A 23,618-nucleotide genomic window follows, 5' to 3' on the forward strand; every position below is an offset into this window, starting at 1 on the left:
TTTTTTGATTTATTACATTGAAAATAATTAATAGCAAAACATCATATTAAATCATTAATTTGTATTGCTAGATTATTAGGCCATATTATGTGTTTTTGCATGAATGGTCAGAAAATCAGACTGAACTGTTTCGTGATAGGTCAGCGGTGATAGTCTATTTGAACCCAATCTCTCTAGTTCAGACTATATTGCAAAATGTGCGCTTGAGCAATGAACGTTAACCCTATCTCAATACGAGCTGTTTTCGTACGCGGAAAGTACGTCACGTGCTATCTTAGCTCCGTGGTAACTAATCGCTAATAACGCTAGCTATGACAATCACAGAGCCAAAATATTTTACAAAATAATAGCCATGTGTATTGTGCGTATAGAAATTAAATTTTTACCCAACAAATTTATTGAAATAAATTGTTTGAGATGAAAAGACGTCAGAAAGTCGGTTTTTATTCTAATTTCCCAAAAATAGCTTCAAAAATGAAATTTTTGAATTATAACATAAAGTAATGCTAAACTAAACAAAACATTACATTTTCTCATGAATATAAGGCATTTTTGGGCGTTTTTACGTTTCAAAGTAATTGCACTAACATTTTTATTGCACTTACATTAACATATATATAACTAGCATTGCACGAAAATGTCTAGCCACCTGAGACGAAATGCTTATTGTGAAGGGCAGGAAGGGAAAAAAATGACCAGGTAGGTTTAGAAAATTTGCAAAGAATAAAAACTAAAAGTCAAGAAATTTCACATCTCTCGCATATTTCCTTCCGTGAAATATTTCACTACAAGAGTGGGGCGTCCTCATAAAGCCCCGTGTCGCTACAGATAGGGTTAAGGACTGCTCTCCACTCAGCGGCATCTAATGGATGGAATAATTCCCTGGCAACAAGACTTCAGCAATCGCAAACTTCACAATGTCAATCTCAGTGACCGGGCTTGCGTCATTGATTCAAAGCCTCTACAAGTGCTCTACAAACTGCCAGGATTAGACTCTCAAAGAAACTTTCCCAGTCCGAGGATAAAGATTCAGTCAAACAATCAAAAGACACAAATTGATCCTTTTTGTCTTGACAGTACAATTTAGTTGCAGAGTAATAATCTTTCAAAATGTTGACTAAATTCATTGCAATGTTGATGTTCGTTCATCTTGTTTATGGAATGAACCTTTCAAACTTGTGTCTACCTCTTCGTCAAATGGTAGATCAACATCAGGAGGTACAATCGCCACCCGATGTTACCCAGGGACGTGCCTATACAATGGGGCCTACAGGCCAACCTTGGTCAAAAGGTGAAAAGGGAGATATTGGCCAGTGCAATTGTGACGACAGTTCAAGGATTTCAAGTTTAGTCGAGCAGTTAAGAATCCTCAATGGTAAGTTACTGACGTCACAGTCATATAACAAAATTGTGGTAAATCATCTTCGGCCAACATTCGAACATTTGTTTCAACAACACAAGTAATTAAAATTTATGAAGAATAAGATTCAAGACAAAGACTTTCAGTACTGTATTGTTAAAGAACTATTTTGAAACTAACTTCGCCATTTCACTGTGACTGTGATTCGTGATAAATATTAACGATAAATATTGGACACGATTTTCGTGTTTGTAAAATTTTTAAAACTTTGAAATTTGATAAAATTTAGATTAAAAAGGTTAAAATTGAATTTTCAGTTATCACTATTTAATATTCATACGCAATGTGGTCATCATCATCATCATCATAAAATTTGTCATTATGAAATTTGTTTTTCAGACACTGTTCAACAGCTTGTTAACCTCACTCCGCGTTCTCCAAATGGTATGACACCATGAACAATTGTGTTTGTTTTTATTACAAGCTATCGTAGCTTTACATTACTTTGTCTGGGATCATATACTGTGCATGTATTTATAAAATAGAATTAATTTGCTATGTCCAATTTTCTTCAAAAACAAAACTTTATTGAAAGTAAGACGTTTGATCAACTAAAAAGTGATTAACTTGTTTTCAAAAATGGAAAGGATTTCGTTAAAGATAAAACATCTTCTGAAACAAAAATGGAGAAAAAAAAAACTTTCCAAATGATTACAAAAGTAAAGAAAAGTCGTTAAAACAGTTAAAACAGATAAAATATCTCGCAGCGAATTATTTTGCATTTGCAGTTATTGTTTTTATACTGCTGCTGAGTTGAAGCAGATAACAGCCCACTGCGGATCAGTGGCGCCGACAGGGAGGGGGGGTAAGGGGGGAAGGTGCCTCTCAATGTTTTGGGGAGTAAAAGCTTTCTCTTTTAATTTAAATGCGTTCTCCTTGCTGCTGTTATAATTATGATTTCTGATTCTAGTTACGCACTTTGCTACCTGTTACGTAACAATTGTTACCAGCAGTTCAGCAGATTGGTTCTGGCTTGGCTATTTCATTTTTATTTGTTTAATATTTCATCATATTTTTACCTCGTGGTGGAAAATCGGAGACAATGCTAACATTTTGATCTAACAGCGAGTACAACAAGGGCATGGTTTTTCACGACTTATTTTAGGATTTATTTTGTAACCAGACAACAAGGGCATGGTTTTTCACGTGTTATTTTAGGATTTACTTTGTAACCAGCAAGGTTGTTGGATCGAGTGGAAATGTATAGCTATGTGAGAGACTGCCTTTCTAAGTTAGTAGAGTAGTGGCAGTGCATACAGCATTGGGTCATTTAATGTTTTCGTAAAGATATAATTAAGATTTAACTCAACGAAATCTACTAATGTAATGTAGCCGTGGATACCAGGATAATGCAAGCGGTTGAAATTCTTAACTTAGTTTAATTTACTTGCTGCATAACGCATAAGGGTCACTTGCTTCCACAGTGCTTTTTGTTGCACAAGTTTAATTACTGTAAGTTACAAAATCTGCAAAAGTTTTTTTGGTATCTAAAATGAGTGAGACGAGAATGACACTATTTTAATAGAGAGGAAATGCAATGAGGATGAGAGTAGGAAGGTGAGCCAAAGGGAAGTTTGGCTTTGTTGACAATAAAAAGAACATAAACCTGTTTTCATTGTAAAGTTCGTTCAGAATTAAATTTTAGCTTTGTAATCTACGAAGTAATCAATGTTATTTATTTAGAACAGTGATTCAGTAAATCTTAATATTTAACAATTAAAAATCTACAATGGACTTAAAAGATTAATTATGTTACCAGTAAAGGACGAATTAAAACTGTCAACTCCAATTATCCGAAAGTTAAAGTTAGAAAATTTTGCTGACAATGGTTTGATGACTATCTCTGGCTGGAGTATTCAGAACCTAAGGATGCCGCATTTTGCTTTCCCTGTCGAGTTTTCAACAGCTTGGTATGTAATAGTCCTGTTAATATTAGTTAAAGTTTATTCTATTAAACTGCACTAATACTCTACGGCTGTTAAATAAATTTTTGTTCTTAATATTTCTTCTTCCTATCCACGAAGATTTCATGCACAATATAAAATGACGATAAAGTAACACCAAATGAGCGAGCAAACATATTACGTATTGATTTGCATAAAATGCAATATGACGAACAATGCAACTATAATCAACATGTTCCTACGTTTATTCGACGTTAAAATACGTTTCACTTGTAGTAAAATTCTTGTCTCATTCTTTTATTTCTAAGGATATTGCGTTACTTATTGCCTTTAAATTGTAATACCTGCGTCCCCGCGAGCAAAATTGTACACTTTTTACATCAATTCAACGCCCTACAACATTGAATCGATGAAAAAAGCATCAGATTTAGCTGGCTGGGGTTTGTATTTTAATTGGTTATTTTTACTATCTGTGAAGCTTCTTTTTGCGTCGAATAAAAATAGAAACATGTTGACTCTGTATTGTTCCGTCATATAGTGCATTTTTGGCATCTTAATAAAAAGTATAAAAATTGTTTCCTATTTTTGTGTTTTAAACTTATCATTTGATATTGTGCAATGTGCATTCTCCTGATGAAATCTTCGTGGTTAGGAAGAAGAAATATTAAGAATAAAAAATCTTTTAACTCCGGTGGAGCATTCATTGCAGTTGAACTATGCCCGGTGGCCGTCACATAGTTAGGGCAATATATATGGTTTGACCCCAAAAAAATTGCAACAAAAGGTTTTTCAACTGATTTGATTAGTTTTGGGTATCAGTATTGACATATTCAAAATCTTAAGCGATCCAACTTCCGGAAAGTGGTTATTTTCAAGATGGCCGCCAAACCATTAAAATAACAGGAAATTGACCAAAACTCGGTCATCATATGACCAAAATATGGAGTTTTGGTGTCTATATCTAGGTGTTTGTACCCTGTGAAGTCAATGAGACCATTTTAAGAGTTGTTGAATTATCTGATAGCCTATAAATTGAATATGGCAATCCAAGATGGCCGCCAAATCAACAAAATAACAGTAAATTGACCATAACTCGGTCATAATATGACCAAAACATGTAGTTTTGGTGTCTATACCTAGGTGTTTGTACCCTGTGCAGTCAATCAGACCATTCTCAGAATTGTTGAATTATCTGAGAGCCTATAAATTCAATATATAGCAATCCAAGATGGCTGCCAAACCAATAAAATAACAGTAAATTGACCATAACTCGGTCATCATATGACCAAAACATGTAGTTTTGGTGTCTATATCTAAGGTTTTATACCCTGTGAAGTCAATGAGACCATTCTCAGAATTGTTGAATTATCTGATAGCCTATAAATTCAATATGGCAATCCAAGATGGCTGGCAAAACAATTAAAAATGAACAAGAACAATGTATTGGTTATTAAAAACCCGGTGAATTTCTATACATATTTAGGTAAACTAAGCAGGCATAAAGAGTTCATACGATGTGGTCATGTACATCAGTAGACTCTTGACATAATCAGCGTAAATAAAGCACATGGGTCAAGTATTACTAAATCTCATTGCTGTCACTCTCCATGTCATCGTCTGTAATTATGTGATTGCTGTATGGGTTGACACATGAACCAGTTTGGCATGGTCCACATTCAGCATGACATGGTAGCCCATACCTCCGGCAACTGCAGTGAGGTGGACACGATTCGCAATTGCAGTGTATCATTTTCAGTAGGTTGTCCGGGGCAGCTTTCATGTCCGTCATGATTGGAACCATCTGATTATTGTCTACTTTCCATCCCCAGTCTAGAGCATCCACACCATCGTCAGTAGCTTACCTATCCAGACCATAATCTGGTAGTAAACTCTGAGGCAGTGGAATTTGGTAGAGGATGGTGTAGGTGGCAAATGTTCAGGGTGAACAAAGGACTTGAATGTTGTAATTTTCTTGACCAATGTATTGCAGCGCTGTGTTTCCAGGTTACTACTGCCATCGTTATCAAACATAACGATCATAGCTTTATTTCCAAGATCCTTAATCAAACAGGTGATCTCTCCATGCAGGAAGTGATAAAGCACGAGCTCAGTGTATGCCAACCCGCCTTGTTTGAAGCTAGACATTTTTTCCGAGAAGCCGATAAGTCTCAAATAGCTCCCGCCATCACAGAACATGCCAGCAGTGTGACGTCAGGCGATTATGAAGTAGTGAAAAAATCTGCCCCGAAAACCGATCACTACGTTCTTGATGGGGGGTTCTTGTTGCATCGAGTGCTATGGAAAGCTGGAGACAGTTGTGGGTCTATTGTACAGTCGTATGCAGATTATACCATTCGTCATTATCGCATAGCAACGGTGGTCTTTGATGCATATGGTGGTCCGTCTATCAAAGACAATACACATCAAAGACGCGGCATGAACGTCCACCGGGTTGTTCATTTTACTGCAGACACCAAGTTCATTGGAAAGAAGGAGCAGTTTTTGTCTCGAGCTTCCAACAAGGAAGGATTAATTTCTCTAATTTCTGCTCAACTGAGGAATAAAAGCTGCAATGTGATCAGCGCACCAGGTGATACAGATGTTGACATCGCCAAGACGGCAGATGGACAGCCCTCATCGACATGGCACGACTTTAATTGGTGAAGACACGGCTCTTTTAATATTGTTACTATACTATGCTAACACTGACCCACACATTAAAGACCTTTACTTTCGCTCCGACAAAGCTTACTCAACCAAGATACACGACATCAACAAACTGAAGGCAATCACCGGGCCAGATATAGCCTATGCTCATTGCTCACAGCTCCTCTTCATTCATGCATTCACCGGTTGTGATTAAACGTCAAGGATCTTTGATATCGTGTCCACTTCACTGTAGTTGCCGGAGATATGGGCTACCATGCCATGCTGGATGTGGACCATGCCAAACTGGTTCATGTGTCAACCCATACAGCAATCACATAATTACAGACGATGACATCAAGAGTGACAGCGATGAGCTTTAGTAATACTTGATCCATATGCTTTCTTTATGCTGATTATGTCAAGAGTCTACTGTACATAACCACATCGTATGAACTCTTTATGCTTGCTTAGTTTACTCAAATATATAATATAGAAATTCACCGGGTTTTTTAATAACCATTACCAGTACATTATTATTGTTCATTATTAATTGTTTTGGCAGCCATCTTGGATTGCCATATTGAATTTATAGGCTATCAGATAATTCAACAATTCTGAGAATGGTCTCATTGACTTCACAGGGTATAAAAACCTAGATATAGACACCAAAACTGCATGTTTTGGTCATAGGATGACCGAGTTATGGTAAATTTACTGTTATTTTATTGGCTTGGCAGCCATCTTGGATTGCCATATTGAATTTACAGACTATCAGATAATTCAACAATTCTGAGAATTGTCTCATTGACTTCACAGGGTATAAAAACCTAGATATAGACACCAAAACTACATGTTTTAGTCATATGATGACCGAGTAATTGTCAATTTACTGTTATTTTATTGGTTTGGCAGCCATCTTGGATTGCTATCAGATAATACAACAATTCTGAGAATGGTCTCATTGACTTCACAGGGTATAAAAACCTAGGTATAGACACCAAAACTCCATGTTTTGGTCATATGATGACCGAGTTATGGTCAATTTACTGTTATTTTAACGGTTTGGCGGCCATCTTGGAAGCCATCTTGAAAATAACCACTTTTCGGAAGTTGGATCGCTTACGATTTTGAATATGTCAATACTGACACCCAATACTAATCAAATCAGTTGAAAAACCTTTTGTTACAATTTTTTTGGGGTAAGGTCATATTTTGTCATATACTGCCCTAACTATTCTATTAACTTTTATTAGCCTCAATGCTCGCAATGTCATATGCTACACATGTGACCGCCTCTACGTTTGATATATCTACTGTGTTTTGACATTCGTATTTTCTAAGCATTGAAAAACGTTTTTAAAGCGTTTCAGTGCAGTATGTATTTGATAATTTCTCCATCAACTAACAGAGTAGTCAAAATCATGAGGCATTCTAGAATTCGCTGCTGAAGGCGACATGCATCTTTCTGAACATCTCGCAAGTGCACCAAGTAATTTTGCACAGACTTTCTCAGTATTTAAAATAGATCATAATAATATGTGGATTTTTAATGTAGCACTGAAAGCATAAAATGAGATACAAATATTGAAATAACGGCTAAACAACCTATTGCAAAATTTTCACTAAATTATTGTTGATAATTAATATAACAGCTTTTCTCATGTTAAAGGTATAAATAGAATTTTGTGAAGCTCTCCTTCAAAAATGAAACATGCAGATACGTTGACTGATTTAGCTCTCTCTATTTGTACTTGGCCAGATATCAAAGGTGTTTGTGCCTGATTCACCTAAAGTGTTTTTTTGTGCAGGCAATTGCTCTTACTTGAGCCACCAGACACAAAATGGAATGATAGAGTTGGTGTGAAATGCAATTACTGAAGAAGTAGTCCGTCAAATGAAGATGCTGAATTTTTTTGCATAATGGCTGATGAAACTATGGATTGTGCACATGACGAACAGCTTTCGCTTATTGTGCGTTATGTTCACAATAGTACGGTTGGAGAACGATTGCTCGCCATGATTAAAGTCGACGACACATGTGCTGCTACTCTGTTTATTATCATAAAGAAGACACTTGAGAATCATTGTTTGGATGTGTGCAAAATTAGAGGGCAGTGTTACGATGGCGCGGCAAATGTGAGTGGAAAACACAATGGTCTTCAAGCGCGGATTCAAGAATTATCTTCGTCAGCGCTATTTTTGCATTGTTATGCACATTGCATGAATTAGATACTGGTGCAAAGTGTCTCCGCAAGAAATTTGTTTGGACGAGTTCGAAATCTTTATGTGTTTTTGGAAACTTGTTCTATGCACCACGAACTGTTCCAAACAGTGCAAAAAAGTACATTGCAATGGGCTGGTAAAAACACTGAAAATGCTGTCCGACACAAGGTGGGCATGCCGTATCGATTCTATATGACGTGTTATAGACAGCGCGCTTCCTGTTATCCTTTCCACGCTAGATGAAATCTTAATGAATGGAAAAAAAGTGCTATTTGCAGCAAGGCTTTCGTCACTGCATCGACTTTGGATTCGTGCTGTCCTTAAAAGTAAGCAAAATTATTTCTTATGTTTTTATTAGTATTCGTACGTTATCTATTTACTATCCTTTCAAAAAGGAAAATTTTTCAGAAAAGTAGCTTTAAATTTTTGTTCAATTCAATGGACCTTACCTTTAACATTGCCTATTTATGCTTTTCAGGTCTTCAAATGTCTTCATTCTTTAACCAAATGAGTGTCAGATAAACTCCAAAGCAAAACCTTGGATGGAGTATCTGGCTTTGATCGAGTGGAAGACCTGCTTGCAACAGTCAAAACTCTTCGCAATGACAAGAAGTTTGAATAATTTTTCAATGAAGCCGTAGCAGTGTGCCAGGAGTATACCATTAGCATTTTTCCGATCAATGCTGACAGCTCTGGTAGCCCACGAAATAGAAACAGTTTCAAAACGACTTGACGAAAATCGTCACACTGTCTCTAATCTTACTGGAAAAGATCGCTTCCGCGTGCAGTTTTACTTTCAGGTTTGTGATAGTTTGATAGCAGTCGGTATGTAATGTAGCACACGTTCCGCTCAAGCAAATTTTATATTTTGTAGGTTGCTCCGAAATTATTCTCTGAATTTGCTCTCATTTCTTTGTATTGACCATGCTTTTATATATTTCAGGTTCTTGATATCATGCAACAAACGATAATATCACGATTTAATCAGGCAAGTTCATTTGTGCTACGCGGATTAGGATATTTAGTTCCAAGACGATTCCTGACGAAAGAAGCTACAGCCAACATTATGAAGGCAGCCGAGTGGTATCGTGAAGACCTACTGTATATATGTACGATCTCAAATTGCAACTGCTACTGCTGCAAAACGCTAGTTTTTTAGACCCAGATGCAACATTGATAGACCAATATCGCATAATTCGTGACGAGGGCAATTGCTACAGCAATGTTGTGATTGTAATGAAACTGGCACTTTCGTTGCCCGTCACTTCATTCTCAGCTGAAAGATCGTTTTCAAAACTGGAAATTGTTAAATCGCGACTTAGAACCACCATGATTCAAGATCGCTCAAACAATCTGGTAATAATGTCATCTGAATCAGACATATGTGAAAAGCTTGATTTGAATATGTTGGTAGAAAAATTTGCCTCGGCTAGTGCAAGGCGACTGATGCTATATTGAAGTAACGTTTATGTTCTATTTATTAAGTTATTATTCACATTGTTAGTTGTTATACCTAGTTGTCAGTCAGCTTGTTATTCTTGGAAAGAAGTTCTTTCCCATAGCGGCTAGTCACTAGCCAGTAGATGCAGTGCACTATTAAAAATGCTTCTAAACTTTACCCTCTACTTGGTATTCAATTATTCCCACTTTTCTCACTCCAACTTTTACCAAAATGGGAGTAAATATTGCAACAGATTGAGTAATAATTACTCAGTGTACCACGAGAAAAGCGAAAACATCTAAAAACTAATAGTAGAAAAATTTTACTAAAGATTTTAACAGTGCAGCGTGTTCTATTTTGCTATTGTGAATTGACGTAAAAAGAAAGCTGTTTACAAATATTATTCCTCAAGTTGTGACTGAAGATGTATTTCAAGTTATGACAGATTATCCACTGCGTTAGATAGACGCTTACGAGTGTTGAACGGAATGCGATTTTAAAATTATTCTACATTTATATTTTTGATGGTCAATGTAAATTACGATACAGTACTGCCAACTTAGTTCAGTGAAAGTGAGCTTGAAACTATATGTAGGCCATATCCAGGCGCGGATCTAGGAGTTTTTTTTTGGGGGGAGGGGCCAAAAAACAGATATGAACAATGATACTACGACATATACGATATGCTATAAAATAGAGTCTAGGGGTTCTCAACCTTTTTGTTTTAGCGGACCCCTTTGATACTTTCGAAGCAGTCACGGAACCTTAAAAAAATTTTATCTGAAATTTTGATATATCGTTTTTCCTATAATGGAATCAAATGTTTCATAAGTTTCGAAGCGACACACTTAGAAAAATTTGCTGAACTCGCAACGCACTTATAACGGCTGATGACATTAACGAAGTTTTGTTTTGAGCTTTATGTTGGCATACAGCATCAAAATCAGTACCGGTAATCTATATGTTGATTTGTGGTTTTTCAATAATTTTTTATCAAAAATCAATAGAATTTTGCAACCGTTACAAACAATTTCTCCCTTTTTTCATTTCTAATCAATATTAATTCGTTATAATCTTTGTCATTTGCAAAACTGTGAGTGGTGATAGACTGCTGACTAACGTTTCTAAGTTAAGCATTGATCAATAGACTGCTGTCTCAAAAGAATTAATTTGAACAAAGCCTTGTTAAAAAATTAATTCATTTATATATATGATATTTTTTCGATTTAGAAACCAATCCTTCGTGCAAACCTACTTTCAAAGGACATCGCACAAGTTCGTTGGGACGTACAGTTTGAAAATTACGGTAATACACAAATAAAGCACAACCAAACAATTTTTAACTTTCGTAATTTATCAATCATGCTGCAAACTCGAAAACTTTCACGGACCCCCGGTTGAAAACCACTGATATAGACATTAAAACAGCTATTTTCATCAATTGTGAATGCTTAAAAAATAAATTTTGCTTGAATAAAAATTGCAAGCATGCAAAGTGAGCTTGAAATCTGCTTTAAAACCCTGTATGCAGTGTCCATGAACAATTGGATATTTGTATGTTTGCAGGTATATACGGTAATGGATTGAAATTATGATGATGATGATTATGTGCCTGATCTGATACAGACGTTGGCGATCATGGTCTTCCAAACTTCTCTGTCATTTGCCATTCGTATAAAATCGTTCGTTTTAACTGTTGTGTTTGTGGCCCATTGATTCAAGCTGTTTAAATAAGTTAATCTTTGTCGACCTCTGCTTCTTTTTCCCTGTATCATCCCCAATAGAGCTAATTTTTCCAAATCTCCATGTCTGTGAATATGACCTACAAATTGCATCTGACGCCTTCTAACTGTTGTTATTAATCTCCTTTCTGCATTTGCCAATTTCATAACTTCGTCATTACTCTTCTTTTCAGTCCAAGATATCCTCAACATCCTTCTGAGAAACCACATCTCAGCAGCCTCTAGTCTTTTCTTCATATCTTTACTTATTGTCCAGCATTCACATCCGTAGGTTAGAATTGATTCTACATATGCTTTTAAAACTTTAATTTTGGTCTTTATTGTCATGTTGCGATTCCTGAAGACTGTGCTCATTTTACTGAAAGTATCCTTTGCTATGGCGATTCTCTTTTTAATTTCAGTGTCACTTTTGCCATCGGAAGTTATAATATATCCAAGATATTTAAATTTATCAACTTGTTTCACTGTAACACCATTGAGTGTTAGGTTGCAATTTGGATAAGTTTTCTTTTTTGATACCGTCATGCATTCTGTTTTTCTTGAATTTAACTCTAAACCCATTGCTTTACTGTTATTGACAACAGAATTTAATAAGTCCTGTAGATTGTTTGCAGATTCTGCTATCAAGACTGTATCATCAGCGTATCTCAAGTTTGTTATATTTTGTCCTCCAACCTTTACTCCATTCATATTTTCGATGTCTCTCAAAATCATCTCACTGTAAACGTTGAAAAGATCTGGAGATAGGACACATCCTTGTCTGACGCCACGTTGGATCGATTTGAATTCGCTAAGATCGTTATTTATACGTATTGCAGCCGTTTGTTCCCAATAGAGGTTTCGTATGACTCTGAGGTCTTTACCGTCGATATCTAAAGAATGCAGTATATGGAATAATTTGGCATGTTGAACCTTATCAAAAGCTTTAGAAAAGTCTATGAAACATAGATAAAGATCCTTGTTCTTTTCTATACATCTCTCTGTTAACATTTTTAATGTAAAAATTCCATTTCTGGTCCCTTTGTCTGGGACAAATCCAAACTGTGCTGTTGAAATTTCCGGTTTTAGTAATGAAGAAATTATAATGAAGACTAAAAACTATAAAACAGCCATTCAAGGTTTCAGATTGTTTTAACTGACGTTATTTGGTTCAGTGTTGGTTTCAGCTGAGTCAGCTCCAACAAATGATGCTATTAAAATGTATTTGAAGTTGTATGAAAGAAAATAACGGAGTCTGATCGATGAATAATTTCAACCATAACAATAACAAAAAATTATCCTCCCCGCCCCCCAGGATAAGTTAAGTCCGCCGTAGGACTAATATCAGCTGTTTAGAAGCATATCAAACCATTTGATGCGGAAACATACAATTTCAACAATTCCTCTCAAAAATTTCGGGGAGGCCCGGGCCCCCTGGCCCCCCCCCCATAAATCCGCGCCTGGCCATATCCCATACAAGAGAACTTAACTGTTTTAAGCACCTAGCATCAAGTCAATTTATTTTGTTTCAACAGATCAGACATGTCAAAAATGTGGGACTTTAGGTAGGCTATATTGCAGCAGACAATAGAACTGGAAAACAAGAGAAGTTAAATAATATATCACTGTCTTGCAGTAACATTTCCAATTTTCAAGGTCTGGCGGCGCCACTGCTGTGGATGCGATTACAAAACAGTTTAGATAGATTTCATTACATTATATGCAGATATACGATGCCGTGTACCTGACGCTCCTCAATTTGGTTCGGTGTTTCCAAATGTTACTGAAGTACCAGTTGGAGCTACAATTAACTACAGATGCAAAAAAGGATACGGGTTTGTCGGTGTGGGTCAACAGCTGAACGCTACATGCAAAGAAGATCTGACTTGGACCCAGGAACGACCAACTTGTCAGCGTAAGTTAGCTTTGTGTTTTTCATATTTTTCTGATGTTGTTTTAACAAAACAATGCTGTTGTGAATTGAGCTTTCTTGAGGTCGATGTAAAAACGGTTGATAAAGTTTGCTATTAGAAAAAAGCTGTGGGATGGCGCAGTGGATAAGATGGTGACTTTCAAATACCGTAATGAATTGAAACCTTGCTCGACACCTTTTTCATGCTAGTTGTTGGTAGACACCGATGAAAGGATAAAACAAATTATAATGTGTGGACTTTCTAAACAGTCGTGGAACCTCATAGGGAGGTTAACACGCTTTCTTTATGATAAATTTATTTTTATTTACATTTTCGTTGGTCTTCAGTGATGTCAATATTTGAAATAATTTTTTTGAAAAAACTTTAAAAAAAAAATAGTGTCCAGATTTGAAATCGCTACTTCCGATGCTCACAATAATTTTGCTTCGATGCTTACAATAAGTTACAAGTTCGACCGCGAACGCGCACCGCAAATAAAAATTTACACCTTGCCGCAACAACCATAACCAAACCACAGTCTCTATATTATTAGTAATATAGAGACAGTGACCAAACCATTTAGCGCTGAGCGATTTAGGGACTGCCAGGTTTAGTACGTATTTAACCAAATTGGATTATTTTCAGAATCAGACTTTTAACAAAGCAAATGCTTGTAGTTGACATCGTGGTAGGAAATGTATTCTAACTTCGATTGAAACATTTGCTTTCAGGAAAATTCCAGCTTCAATAAAACAACGACGTAATCTGTGACTTATGCAAATTTTGATGGACTTACATGAATTAATGTCTTGATTCTGATATCCGTCCCGATAACTCAGTTGATAAAATGCCTGATTTCATAAACAAACAACTTCACGATCAAGCTGAGCTGGTTTGACTCTCGCGTAGGGTGCATCATTACCCGGTATTTTGGAAATTCAACTTCTACCATTGAGAAATTGGTGACCATTCTTGGTCAACCAAACAGAATATGGGTGTCAAGAACCTCCTACTACCACCTCCGCACCCCCTTAAAATTTGGTTTAGTAAAATCGCTATAAGTTAACAACTAAACAAGATAACTACGTAGAGTTTCATACTAAATTTATTGCAACTTCTTGATACACTTCAAATATGCAAAGAAAAAACGTTTTAAAAAATTTCTACATACTTTATAGACAAAAGGTGTAAGACTGAACATTTTTAGCAAGTGTATTGTAACAGAATGTGAGGCTGGATTGAAAGATGGGAGAATCAAGGACAATCAAATGTCAGCCAGTGGTAATGGTACCAGCCCGTATCTACCACAATATGGTCGATTAGATGAAAGCCGCGGATTGGGAGCTTGGCGTCCAAGCCCTCCATGTGAGTTTGTATGATGAAGCATGTTGATCCGACATTACAGAGAAAATGTTTTTAAACTTTAGGGCGAAATGACTTTTACCGTATACTAAACGACAGGATTTGTAAATTGAACGAAGGCTATGTGCATTCAGGTCAGTTCAAACACACGGCTTAGACTTTTTCCATAATACGACTTCACAGCTGTGCACAGTGGTGTAACCTAGTCCGTTATCAACGCATTGCACACACCGATAGCACTCACCATAACCATCTATAAAGATCACTAAGGTATTCACCTATTTGTTGAATGGCTGTTTTCGTTGAACTCGGAAGCTGTCACTTGATAAATGCAGAGATTGGAATTCATAAAATGGTGAATGATTAAACGAGTGAATTGATTGGATTGAATTGACTGAAATATTGAATCAAATATGATTGTGAATATGAAATGAATTCTATGAATAATGGAATGGAATTCAATGAAGTAAAAAAGTAAAAAGTTTTGAGAAACCGGATAGAGGCTACTGAGGAGCAACAAACTTGTTTGATGCATAGAAGTAAAAATTAAACTAAGTGGGCCGAAACAGGCTAATGGTGTACGCAAAGATCGAACCGCAGACTGCGTGCATTTATTATCATCGTCAACAATGAATAATTATTGTAGTTGTTTCAAAACAAGCGGATAATGGAGAACTTCACCCGACGTTTCTTTTTTTGGTTAAATGTTTTTATTTTTACTTCAGTCAAAAGTAACCTGGATTGTGCAGTGTGTGCACGGTTCACCTCATATGTAGGTAGGATGTCGGCTGCGTAGTCGAGTAGAAAGAATCCTGTACGACGGTCAGAAAGGCATCGGTTGCACTTGCATACTTACTTTTTGACAGGACAATGAATAAGATGTCAGAAAGCAGACACAAAGACTGCAAGAAAATGTATATGAATGAATAGGTTCAATGTTCATGTTATGTTGTTATATTTAAATGTAGATGCAAATGCAATTTAATATAATTTTGCCTATAACATCGAATGCTTTTACAAGAAGCATCATTAGCATGTTTGAAATGCGTAGATTGGTGTTATTTGTATTATTATTATTGGTACACTGCTGTAATTGTATGTAGTCTACTGTCCCAGACAACAACTTTATTTGGTCTATACCTTGACCACTTAAAGTTGTCTGCTCGGGTATGTCTAATATCTTAAAGAGTGGTCAAACAGTCAATGAGCAACGTTCTACGATTTAACTAGGCAGACATAATTAGATCTAAAAAGAATGGAAGCCAGTCATACTGCAACTAAGCACCTGCTGTAAATTATTGCAAACTAATCTGCATCGCCTGATTAAACTACGCCCTGTTGACAGGTTTTGTTTTGCAGACGACGGAGCTTGGTTGCAAGTGGATTTTTTGATCCCGACTGGAGTAGTTGGAGTAATAACTCAAGGATACCAGGGTGGTGCTGGATTCCAAATATCGTATGGAAATTCGATAGATCAAATGCAAGTGATTCAAGCTTTCACAGGAGGTGATAAAGTAAGTTAACTCTTTAACTACCAGGGGCTCATTAAAGACCACAAGCCTCCTCCTAAAAATACCCACTGCGTTTGTAATCACTATAGCTCAGTTCTTTGTTTGCGAAACTGCCTGGGTTTAGAGTTTTAGACCTACTTTATTAGAAAGAGGAAGACTTGCGTTCTTTGAAAGTTGAAAAAATTACCAATGTTGTATTCGAATTTTTTCTGCAATTTTCAAAATTTTATAGTGAATTTGTATTTTTTTTTGCAAGGTGAAGTATATTCGGTTCTTTTTCGCATGACGCATTAGCATCACTGTGCCAACGTTTGTGTGGACCTTGCCTCACATCTGGCGGTGAAATTTATGACAGTTTAAATTTTTTGTTTCAGATATCCAAACGGCAACGAAAAAAATAATAAGAAAAAATGTAAACATATTTCAAAAGGCTGTTAAAAATTAAAAAAAAATTTCATGTTTTTATTTTTTTTCTTTCAGTTATCGTTCTCAAAATGCAGCCACTCAAAATCAAAGAATTGCTTAATTAAAAAAAAACATCGAAAACAGTGGCAGTTAAAAGGTTGAAATCTTTAATTTTGAATTTTCACCAAAGCGTTGTGTTTTGCATCAACAAGAAATACTTTAAACTATCAACGAGAAGGATTGAAATTCTAGATTACAGTACATGCACCTCTAACAATATATCTTTGTTTGTTATTTAAAATAGCCAGCCATGTTCTAGTGATATTGTTTGAAAAATCTTCGTTGTGTCAGTTCGCGCAAGCCCTGGGTAAGCACAATTAATACAGAAACATCTTAAAAGATAAATGCCACTTTTAAAGTATCGTAATAATTTAACAAAAACAAAGTATGAAAATAACAAACAAAAGGTGACGCAATAATTTCGCAATTTCAAAAACTTAGCTTGCAGCGTCAATGCAAAATGATCTCATCTCAATATATGATTGGTTGAACCTATTTGAAATATATTTACTTCTTATATAATATGTGTGAAATTTCGTAACGGCTTTAAAATTCGTTAATTATCCTGCTTGGATGTTTGCCACCGCATCCTTTTATCTTTTGATTTTAACATCCAAAAAAAAAAATCTGTAACGCGTGTTTACTTTGATTTTGTGATGAATTTATTAACTGCGTTGTTACATTGAAACTTTCCATTTGCACTAAACGTTGTTTTTGAAGACTTTTGAAGCTGATCCTGCAGATAAAAGCGGAGATACTCACGTGACAAATCGGTTTCCTGTTCCTGTGACCGGAAGATACTTTCGCCTCATTGTTAGTTCTTGCGTTGAAAGACCCTTCTTAAGGATGGAGTATCTGTTGTGCTAAAGCAATTTATGCGACTGAACATAAAAGATGGTGGATAGAAAATCCGTTATATGATTGTGAAATTGCAAAGACTGATTTCTGTGTATAGTTATTTGTCTGTCAATAAAGTCTAAGTATAATCATAAAAATTAATTTTGAATAAACAATGCGAAAGATTTGTTTGTTGTGCAAAGTGGTTGCGTTTAAAAATGAACTGATAAGTAGGCTACATAAATGAACGGTAATCCTCTTAACGTTGTGCAAGCAACCTGACAGAGACAAAAGAAGAAACAAAGAATAATCAAGATGGCGCCCACGTGCAAAGTATTGCATGTCATATCCTGCAATGACCAGCTGCAATCAATAGTAACGCAGTGTTTAAGAGTTGTTTTTTCGGATATCAGCTTTTTAGAGATCTCGAAAAAAGCCGGTCTCTCAATCTTGAGGAATTAAACTATTTTGCCAAATTAAAATAAGCTATCATAAATACTCCAATAAAAATCAAACTAGCTATTAATGTAATGCATTGACCTAACTCAAACATCAAAATCAACAGTAATCCGAAATACAGTAGCACTGTCGATGCTTTTAGTTCTATACAAACTGTTATTTAACAATGGCAAACATTTGTTTATCCTCATCGCTACTTGGTCTCTTCGACAAGAAAATATTTTAAAACGCCTTGTTTCGTTTCTGCGCAAAACGATTGAGCTTGTGAAGTGGAATAATAACAATATTCTTGGGCTAGTGGAAGTGACAAAAATGTCAATGCATTTTGTTAGAATTAGAAGTTCACAGCGAATGATTGTGTGAAATATAGCCCGATAGCTCAGTTGGTTAGTGCGTTACTTCAAATCTCACATCTTCGGGGTGTGCGCTTGAGCAACGTATGTTAAGGACTGCTTTCCATTCAGCGGCATCTACTGGATGGAATATTCTTGGCAACAACACTTCAACAATTTAAAACTTCACTCTGCCAATCTCAGTGACCGGGCCTGCGTCAGTGATTCAAGACCTCTACAAGTATGCGAAACTACCAGGATTAAGCTCTGCAAGAAGCTTTCCCAGTCGGAGGATAAATATTCAGTCAATCAAGTGTCACAATTTTTCATTTATGTGCAGAGCAGTTGAAGGCATTTTTTTATTTGAAATTTTACATCACTTTTTTTATTTCGACGCTGGAACTTCTTTCTTGGTTTTACTTCATCATCATCATTACGTTCCTTCCTCTTATTGAGGGTTGGATACAATGCGTCACTGTTCTCGACCATGAGCTCTTCGTACTGCATTTTCATGGCTTAATTTTGTCCATGTAGTGATGTTCGAAGTCCAAATCATTCTTAGTCTGCCTTTGTTTCTTTTACCGTTTATCTTTCCTTCTGTTGGTGATCTTTGTAACGAGTTTTGCCTTATTGTGTGTCCGAAATACTTCAATTTTCTTTTTTTGACTAATTGTAAGCGAATTTTGCTTGAATTGAATTTGGATAATACTTCATCGTTAGATTCGTTAGTGATCTTTTGTTTCCATGAAATTTTTTACATTTGCCTGTATGATCAGAGCTCAGACCAGTTTTACTTCATATCAAAGTATTTAGTGAAATATTTTGTTTTTTTCTAAGCATTTTCGTTTCATCGTCAGCTCGAAACGAAAACGGAACACATGAAAGTCTTTGACGTCAGAAAATACGCTACAATCTGATTTTAAGCAATGCACTTCCAAGAATAGTTAACACATTAGGCTTACTGCAAGCATCCAAACAAACATATTTCGAACTTATTGCGAAAAATTGACGCAAAAGCCTGTCGCCCTATTTTGCCTCTATGTCGTTTTTAATTATTGTTCTTGTACGAGTTGCGTTCCATTTAATTCAAACAACACAAATCCGAAGTTTTAGAACTATCCTAATATGTTGTATTGCAGTTGTAGAACAACGCAATCGTTCTAATTTTTTAATGACTTAAATTACATCACAAATAAATCATTTGCAATGAAAGCTTATTACAGTCAGTCATTTATTTTTGTTTGAATACAAAAAACAAACCATTGCCTACATAAAAAACTTAGCAGTCTAGCAAGCGATGACCAAGCAATTTCCATACTAGACGAAAAATTCATTTGCTGACTTGGGCAGTAGCTGAAATGTACATGCCGAGTATCCGACAAGCGAAATTTTCTCGAGTGAGGAAGAAGAGTCATGAAACTATGCAACTGATGAAAGATTCGTTCATATCACGGGGTTAGTTTTTGGCTCGTATATTGCGTCATGATAATTAAGATGCAAAAGTTGAGTCAATTTCTTGGTGACGTAGGCCAATAAGCTTCTATGCCTCCTAAAAGTAACACCCTTCATGCAAGGTCGTGTGAGCACCAACTTGTCCCCCCCCCTAAATCCACTAGTGGGTCCTTATATTTAGTGATGACTCTTAAAAATAGGAAAAAATTGTTATATTCTGGCAGCAAACTCTTTCAATGTAGGTAAAGAATTAATATTTATCATTCCAGCAAAGAGTAAAAAACTGTAAAATTTTTGTATAAACATAATAAATAAGTTGACTATGCAGTAACAGATGTGGAAAAAAGCTAGGGAAAGGATAGGAATTTTAACAAATCAACATTGATAAGATATATGCAAATGCAAAACATGGACAATATGGATATGGATAGACAATATGGATATGGAAAATGCAAAACTTAATGTCCGAAAAATTAAAGTCGGATCGGAGTTTGGTGGGCTTGCCTTAAGAAAATTTTGAAAAGTATCATCTTGTTTTGATCACTTTTTAGTTATTTTTGGAGCAGATAATGTTTTTTTTTTTCTTGATCAAGATTCTCAATTTGTATGTGGGCGAACCTTAACTGTAACCATAGGTCGCTTTAGTTAATTCATCAAATTAAAATTGGATTTGGGGAGAAGGATTGGTTTTAAATTTAAGTTGGCCTACCATTTCAAAAAAACTTCATTCACGACCATAGAATGATTTCAATGAGTAATTTCCTGAAAATTTGTATGGCTTATAAGTAGGCTATGGTAGGGCCTTTCAACAAACTGGAACTTCGAAAATCTATCAGAGGTGTTTTCATTTTCGCTTTACCAATAATATTTTTACAGCACTTGAATATTAATTAACTAGGCTGTTTGAGTGGGCAGTGTTTTCTTCAGAATATTACAATAGCCTACTTAGTTAGTTTTTGCAGGACTTAAAAGACTTTTTAATCCCTTAATCCACTTTTGAATGTCTGTATGCCCAAGGTCCCTGGTTAGAAGAATAAAATGTGGTTGAGTGAGCAAAGCAAACGAAAAATTTTTGCGAAATTGAATAAAACAATTCCTGTACAATGTACATATTAAATGTTGGCCAATATGTAAAATTAAAACCCGAAAAACGCTACATGTGATAAATATGAGTATCCCCTAAACGGAGGTGGGCCCCAGCCAGGGGTTGAGAAGCAGTAAATACGCCTTGCATGATTTAAGTTATTGATTACTATTATATCATGCTTCTGTAGCAGCTTTTCTTTTTTACAGTAAAAAAACATTGAACAAACTGAAATAAAAGGGCCCCTAAACAGCCGTGTCTCCCCGGTGGTTAACACGGCCCTGCCTTCATAGATGGAAGACTGAGAGAGAGATTGCTTAGTTGCCTTTCAATATTACAAACCGAATGCAAATATATAGGCAAGAAGAACAACGAACTTTACAGTATTCTAATCAAATTGCTTCTTGTATAAATGAGCAAAAGTTTTAAATGTTAAAAAAACAAGAAATTTGTTGTTTTCTGTAGTGAGATTTTGTATTCAGTAGATTATAATGGAAAACTTTGGCTTCCGTTATCAACGCGTTGCATACGGGATTGAAATACTCGATAGCACTCACCATAGCCATCAATGAAGGTCACTACAAAGTACTCCTCACCTATTCGTTGAATGGCTGTTTTCGTTAGAGGTTAGACTAATAGGAAGCTGTTTCCTGATCAAATGCAAATTTTAAACTCTAGGCTGCCAGTTCAGTTACATTGTTATGACGTCACTGATATCAAACCATGTAAAATATTGAGATTCAAAGTCAAGCATCTAATCTACTGTAAATAAAAGTTTCAAAGGAAGTTAGGAAAAATTGTCTTATTTTGTGGTAAGATTTTGTGTTCAATACGTTATTAATGGATAAGTCTGGCTTCCGTTATCAACGCATTGCACACGGGATTGAAATACCCGATCGCACTCACCATAGCTATCTATAAAGGTCACTAAGGTGCTCACCTATTCGTTGAATGGCTGTTTTCGTTGGATTCGGAAACTGTTTCCTGATGAAATGCAGAGATTGCAATTCATAAAAGGTTAATGATTGAATGAATTCATTGCATTGAATTGTAACATTGAATCAAATAAGATTGTGATTATGGACTAAATTCTGTCGGAAATGTGTTAAAAAAAAGTTTCAATTGAGTGTAGTCAACAGCCATGAAAAGTTCACAATCAGATAGGCCACCAGGTAGGTAGACTAATAAGCAATTATTCTACTTGAAGCGAGAAAGACGTTTGCGGACAGGCTCCGGTTTAGATCATCTTAATTTAGTGTTAGCCGTTAAATGTAGCTTAGAGTAGTGTTCATTTTGACATAACTACTGTACATCTTTACATGACATGCGGATTGAATCTATAGGTTTAGCCTGTGATCTCTTGTTCGACTAGTTATTTGCCTTTTTTAACTATTTTTTTAGGATTTATTACGGTACATTGAAAATAATTAATAGCAAACATTATTTAAGTCGTTAATTTGTATTGTTATATTAGAGAAACAAGACAAAGTAACTTCAGCGGGTTTAACATGATATATTACATACACAAATATATAACATAATTAAAAATAAACTCTAACGTTTTCGACACGTACGTGTATCCTCATCAGGAATTACATATTTGCAATATACATAAAATGAAAATTGTAAGGTAAATTTGACTTTGCACTATAACTGTATACTGGACTGTATAAATGGAGTGTCGTTAGTATACAGTTACAGTTATAGCGAAAAGTCAAATTTACATTACAATTTTAATTTTATGTATATTGCAGATATGTAATTCCTGATGAAGACACTCGTACGTGTCCAAAACGTTAGAGTTTATTTTTAATTATGCAATATTTGTGTATGCAATACATCCCGTTAAACCCGCTGAAGTTACTTTGTTTTATTTCTCTATGGTTCAACAAAGAAAATTCTCTACCAAAGCTTTATCATTGCTAGATTGTTAGGCCATTTCATGTGTTTTTGCGTGAATGGTCAGAAAATCATACTGAACTGTTTCGTGATAGGTCAGTAGTGAGAGTTTATTTGAAACCAATCTCTCTAGTTCAAACTATATTGCAAAATGCCTGAAATGATAGTTGAAGGAAAGCTACCAGCTGAATTGTGATGACTGAATGATATTTGATTTCTCAAAAAAATAATTGCTACCAGTTTTGCCAGATGCTTTTATTGTTTTATGAGCTCAGTTGCCAGAAAAAATTAAGCCTCTATCCAAACGTGGCACAATAACAGGTCAAATTTGCACATAATGTAGATCATAGGTACCCACTATAGGCTGTGCCAAAAAATAGCGAGGTTCATGGATTTTTCCTAAACTTTCTGAAAATTTGTAGTGGACTATTAAAAACACAAACGTGAAAAAAGAAATTGAAAATAATGACGTCACACGGTCGCGCTGGGCGTTTCTATGGTTACCAGTACCCATTTTCATAAAAATTGTCATATTTTGAAAATCACTGGGGGTAAAAAGATGAACGTTACATCAAAAGCTGCAGAAGTGGCATGTTTATATCTGCTCTAAGAACATCTTTTATTCTAGGACTACTTGAAAAATAGTTATCAGCAAAAAACTCAATTTTACTATTTTTTTGTAGTACCGTAGGAGAGATGTAGGAACTATTAGATATTTTTTCTTTTTTGCTCTCATTTCTTCAGCTTATATCAAAATAAGACAAAATTCTTAGTGAATACGGCCAAGGTTAATGTTTATTGACTGTGTAAATATCTTGACAATAGAATTTATTTTTGTAAAGTTAAAGCTTATACAAACGTTTTTGAAGAGTGTATAATCGATCCTACCCCTGAAGGACCTATTATACACAAGCAAACATTGAAAAACCAAACATGTTTTTTCACT

At 35.5% G+C, this 23,618-nt stretch overlaps 2 protein-coding genes across 2 annotated transcripts in view; both read left to right on the top strand.

Annotated features, from left to right (window-relative positions):
* LOC145771063 (uncharacterized) overlaps window positions 1–17,491 on the top strand; it is a 208,969-nt gene extending 191,478 nt beyond the window's left edge. The window contains exon 9 of the mRNA XM_082582806.1: window positions 17,462–17,491. The gene's annotated coding sequence lies outside the window, so the exon portion shown is untranslated. The remainder of the gene's footprint in view (window positions 1–17,461) is intronic.
* LOC145771065 (EGF-like repeat and discoidin I-like domain-containing protein 3) lies at window positions 1,261–17,505 on the top strand. The gene is made up of 6 exons (XM_082582809.1): window positions 1,261–1,375; window positions 1,760–1,804; window positions 13,085–13,273; window positions 14,496–14,636; window positions 15,993–16,147; window positions 17,330–17,505. Exons 1-6 carry the CDS (start codon window positions 1,261–1,263, stop codon window positions 17,474–17,476), a joined length of 792 nt encoding a protein of 263 aa, XP_082438935.1. The 3' UTR covers window positions 17,477–17,505.
* The last annotated feature ends 6,113 nt before the right edge of the window (window positions 17,506–23,618 follow it).

Source organism: Aplidium turbinatum, chromosome 5 (genome assembly GCF_918807975.1).
Source record: "Aplidium turbinatum chromosome 5, kaAplTurb1.1, whole genome shotgun sequence".
Lineage (NCBI taxonomy): Eukaryota > Metazoa > Chordata > Ascidiacea > Aplousobranchia > Polyclinidae > Aplidium > Aplidium turbinatum.